This window comes from Etheostoma cragini, chromosome 1 (genome assembly GCF_013103735.1).
Source record: "Etheostoma cragini isolate CJK2018 chromosome 1, CSU_Ecrag_1.0, whole genome shotgun sequence".
Classification (NCBI taxonomy): domain Eukaryota; kingdom Metazoa; phylum Chordata; class Actinopteri; order Perciformes; family Percidae; genus Etheostoma; species Etheostoma cragini.
This window is the reverse complement of record NC_048407.1, coordinates 25,749,044-25,754,041: the sequence shown is the minus strand read 5'-3', so window position 1 is coordinate 25,754,041 and position 4,998 is coordinate 25,749,044. Positions and strand designations below refer to the sequence as shown.

The following is a 4,998-nucleotide window of genomic DNA, read 5'->3' as shown; positions in this document are numbered from 1 at the left end:
ATGGCATAATATTTTTTATTATTAAAATAGCTAATAGCTTTTAGTTCTTAAATTAACCCGCAGCTTGACCTGCAGTTTGGAAGTAGGCCTATGCAATATGTATTTATTCTAAATACCAGACTATTTGGGTAAAAATAAAAAATAAACAATAGTAGTAGGCTAATATTACGTAGCCTAGTTATGTAACAGTTAATTCTTTTTTAGCGTACGCATTTCCTTTTAAAAAAGAATGTGGTATGCCTGCTCTTCTTCTATTTTGTAATTTTAAATTGACGATTGCCTAGCGCACGCGCAGTGCAATCTGGCAGAGAGACGGAATGTTCTAGTTCTCTCGCGCGGAAGTCTCGCGCATATTTGGAAGCCACAGAGGCGCAACGAAAGCAGAAGAAACAGCGACTGGAGAGAGACGAGAAGGGACGAACGGCCCTTTGGCTGAGCTGAACTATTTGGATTTCGGGTGAAAGAAGCGGCGATTACTAAAATGACCAGTGGGTATCGACATATATTTTGACTGTAAGGCATCCGTGTACTTTATTGGATTGCATGTAGTCTGTGCTCGTTGTTTTTAGCCGCTCGTTAGCCTTGGCCAACCCCGAACTGGTCTCCGACTATTTGCTGAAAAGCACATAAAATAATTTCACGGAGATCGTGCCATTATTGTCATTTTGGTTTATAACCAACGCACACCAGTTAATGTGCTGTATTTGTAGTTTTAAATTGAGTAGACGGGCATATGCTACAGAGTGTCAAGTTGTCGCGTGTTAACGTTACATTATATGAGTCTGTCAACATCGAAAGGATCAATGGGTTGTTTATTTTCCAGCTGTTAGTCGGAGCTATGGCATACTGTGAAGCAATAGTTTGTAGAGAGAAAACACAATATGACTATTAACTAGGCTCGCAGCAGACCGAATGTCATGTATTTTCTTAAACGTGGCTCGGCCTTTGTTCTGTATCTATTATTACCTCACTGGTACGATGGAAGACGCTGTCCTGCTTCTGCGCTGTTGTTCTGGCATGAAACTGCTCCGAAGCTCCTCTCTGCCACGTCGGCTGCTTTTTGATGCTCGATTTTTTTACTGGTACCATCATACGCTCGTAATTAATATGAAAGTGTCTGCCACTTTAAATTATTACTTGTAGACATTAAAAAGGCCTTAAGTTGTTAATGCTCCCTGATTCTTGTGATGTTGTTTTGTGGTGTTTGTAAAAAGCTACATTCACATAGCCTGCAGCTGGCTGGTAGTCAGTGTAACGTTAGGGTGCGTTTAGGCTGCGGAGACGAGCCCGCAAAGGGGGCTGCCGGAAAAAACCGCAGCGTCCTGCGGCGAAAAGATTCAACTTTTGGGGAAACGCAACTCAACATCATCTTGCAGTGGTCAATCTTAAAATCGGCGATCAGACTTGTTAGTCCGTTTGGTTGTTCGAGTTCCGTACAGTAAATGGTAAACATCACTGTCTCTGTCACTGCCACAGTTTTTTTTTAATTTGTTCTCCCTACAGAGTGCAAATCAGGTAATTCACAACAGATCTTTTTACTTTTGGTACTGAGAAGAGGACTAGCTCTTCTTATATGAGAATAAAACTCTCTTTCCAATATTAAAATGATCTGACACAGAACAATAGTAGTGCAATATAAAGTCTAAATGTGTGCTACATTGGGGGTTAAATAACACAATAGGACACACACGGGCCATTTAGGTAACACTCCCACCACCGCTCAACCCTGCAGATTCGCCAGACTGACTGATCTAGTGTCAACGAACCCTAATAGAGGTGTTGTAAGGGGTAAGCTAACGTTACCTGCTTTGTTGCTCATTTAAGTGTTTTTTTTTTGTCTGAAATGCAGGAGGAAACCAACGCGAGCTTGCACGCGCGAAGAATGCCAAAAAAAACAATGAACATGGTAAAGGGAAGAGAGGCGATGATGGGCTCTCTGCTGCTGCTCGGAAGCAGAGGTAGGCATTGGTCTGCATGAGATCAAAGAATTGGGATGCACACAAACACATGAGCAGGGGATCATTGCAGCACCATAACAAAGTGTTTTAGCATGACTTGAATGGTGAAAGGACTCTGTGGACTACTTCACTCCTGGCTAATCAAGACAGTTGTGCTTTTTTTTTATTTATAGGAATTCTTGAAATCACAAGCTTGGTTTTGCTTACTGGAGCAATAGTTTTCCCTGCAACTGCTAGCTGAGATAAGTTGACTGCTAATTCCCGCTCTGTCAGCATGGTGTTAGTCCAGCTTTGCCAGAGCGTCCTCCGCATCACTGCGGAGAAAGTTCTGGCTACTCCACACAGCATTCCGGGATAAGACCAATAACGTGCTCTGATGTGTTGGCATTTCTTTAAATTGAATCACAGTCGTCTTGGGTGGCGCTAAGCACCGGACGGAGCAACGGTGCCTCTGCGTAATAGCCTCATGAAACAACTTGTTTTGGTGAAACTTGTACGTTTGAAAGTTGTTTTAGTCGCGCAAAAAAAGAGAACTTGGAATAGACAGACTAGCTGGCTGTCTGGCTTTACCCTGCAAAGATCCTTAGGAGCAGTTAACCATAGTCCTCATAAATCGACTGGCGTTCAGAATGCCAACACAAAGAAAGCGGAAGGTGAGGGACATCCAGCGGAACCTCAGGCGGCAGCTAAACAAAGAATAAAAAAATAAAGCTATGCAAGCCGGAGAGACCATTGCGGTTAAGATAGTGATGTCATGGGGGCTTTAAAAAGGGGACATAACATAATGTTGGGTGCTTTACACAGGTGTGTGCTACAGAAGAGTACAAAGTCTATTTTCTCTTTAAATGTCCCTCTCTCCCAAGGGACGCTGAGATAATGCAACAGAAGCAGAAAAAGGCGAATGAAGGGGGAAAAGAAGAAACCAAGTCCAAGTAAAGAATGAAGTCAAAGACAAATTCAACTGTGCTTCAATAACATCCCACCTTCACCATTCTTCCTGATATTTATGAGAATGGATCTGTCATTTTTGTCTAGCCTCAAGAATTTAGGATCCAACATTCTTCCCTCTGGCAAATGACATTGCTTTTTGGATTTGTTATTTTTACTTGGTGAAATTATGTCTGAACAAGAAAATGGTTCCATGTTGGTGCTGCATGCAAAGGAGCATCAGTGGTGTAAGCAGCAGGAGAAAGATGAACAATTCTCAACACAAAACACCCATGTAACAGTTGTGTATTTTTGTACAAAAATGTCCCCTGCTGGTTTCAAATAAAGTGTATCTTTTTAATTCATGCTCGCTTCAGTTATTCTGAAGACAGTTTTTATCATATTTCTGTTATTCTGTTTTGGAAGAATTAAAAGGCCAATGTTTACTTTTTAATCATGTTGGTTACATCTCATCTCATAGCATTTGTTTTTCAATAGCATCACATTAAGGTGCAATTTATAGAAACCATGTAATGGCAGATGACAAGGCATCACATCAGTAAATAAACTATTGCTAGCTATTTGGATAATTTGACCTCATGCTTTGATTTGGTTTCATTCAGATGAAAATGAAACTAAACAAACAGCCTAGCTAATAGTGTAGATTTTAACAAACAAAAGGGGAGTAATTGCTGTGATGGAAGATACAATATGATTTTACTGCGGCCCTTAAATCCAGTTAAACCTCGGCACATAAGTACATTTTATAAAAAGCACATGCTAGACAGGCAGCTCGGATAAATATTGTTTTATTAATTCACTAATACTGGACCTGCTAGTATTACTAAATAATCTAAAATGTCTTTTATTCATGTGCCGGTTTCTATTAAAGTAGGTGCATCATCATCAGCTCTGAACAAAGATGGTTCACGGTGATGCACTCAATAATCTGACAAGAGAAGACAAAACATTTGTTCTAGTTTTATTATGAGATATTTCTAAGAAAATCTATATAATATCAGAAATGATTATTTAATAGAAATGGTCCCTGGTGACTTTGTGACATGATGCCATCTGCATGATGAGTTTACAGGATAAACAGTGGCTGCATCCGTGCTGCAGGTACTGTACAGTATGCTCCCTGCTCATGGGCTCCTTCCATCAGTATCTTATAGGTCTGCTTCCCAGAAAAATACAGGAGGCTATTTCTGGCACAGTACTATGTGGACATACAAACATCCTGTAGTACAGGTCAAGGTGGCAGCAAACACCTCGCACAGTATCGAAGCCTAGTCTTCTGAGAAAACGGGTACAGTGAGAACTAGGGCTGTACCCAATACATTTTTTTTGAGCTTCGAAACTTCGTTGCTTTTCAACAGCGAATATTCAAAGTTTCGGTCGCGGAGGGGGAATCCAACATTCCCAACAGTACTTGAACGCAGCTTTTTTTTTAAAGGGAGACAAAAGAAAATTGCTTTGCAATTGCAGGTCATAGTCACCTGTTACACACACTGTTGGGCAGTTCGGTGCTTGGGTTTCGTTTTTTGTTTTGTTACCTTGGTAGTGTTAAAAACTTTGGACAACATAGAAATGGAGACAGACAACATAGTCATGCATTAATTAGCCAGCGGCTAGCGGGCGACAAAATACCACAGTGAATGACAGCCTGCATGCAAGTTTTAAGAAACTAACTTGAATATTCGAATCCCAACATTAAAAATCGGACCCATCGAACGAATATTCGGATCCAGCCCTGAGAACCATTGCATGCCAAAAAAACAGGCAAATCAGAGTCTAATGTCGTTCTGCTGCTTATTTAATTTAATTGGCGCCTTGATTGATAATTGTTCTGCCTTCAAGAATTCTGATATACTTTTTAAACAAGTGTACATTTCAGAGTTTTCCCTAAATGGTTACATGTTGACATTAGTAGAACATAATTGGACTTATTATAAGTCCTATTTACCATAAATAACACAATACAATATCCTGCCCACACAACTTGTGGTTAAGCAAAGAACACATCTGTGTCCTATCTGGGTAGTGTCACACTGCAGTCTGCCTAATTCGCTGCAACAACAAAGTGTGACCGCAGACAGAATAACAGCCTACT

General features: G+C 40.6%; 1 protein-coding gene across 1 annotated transcript; it reads left to right on the top strand.

Annotated features, from left to right (window-relative positions):
- Positions 1-282: 282 nt before the first annotated feature.
- LOC117947181 (small EDRK-rich factor 2-like) lies at positions 283-3,250 on the top strand. Its single transcript, XM_034875837.1, has 3 exons — positions 283-488; positions 1,850-1,958; positions 2,822-3,250. The coding sequence occupies exons 1-3, from the start codon at positions 482-484 to the stop codon at positions 2,892-2,894; spliced, it is 189 nt and encodes a 62-aa protein (XP_034731728.1). The 5' UTR covers positions 283-481; the 3' UTR covers positions 2,895-3,250.
- Positions 3,251-4,998: the final 1,748 nt, after the last annotated feature.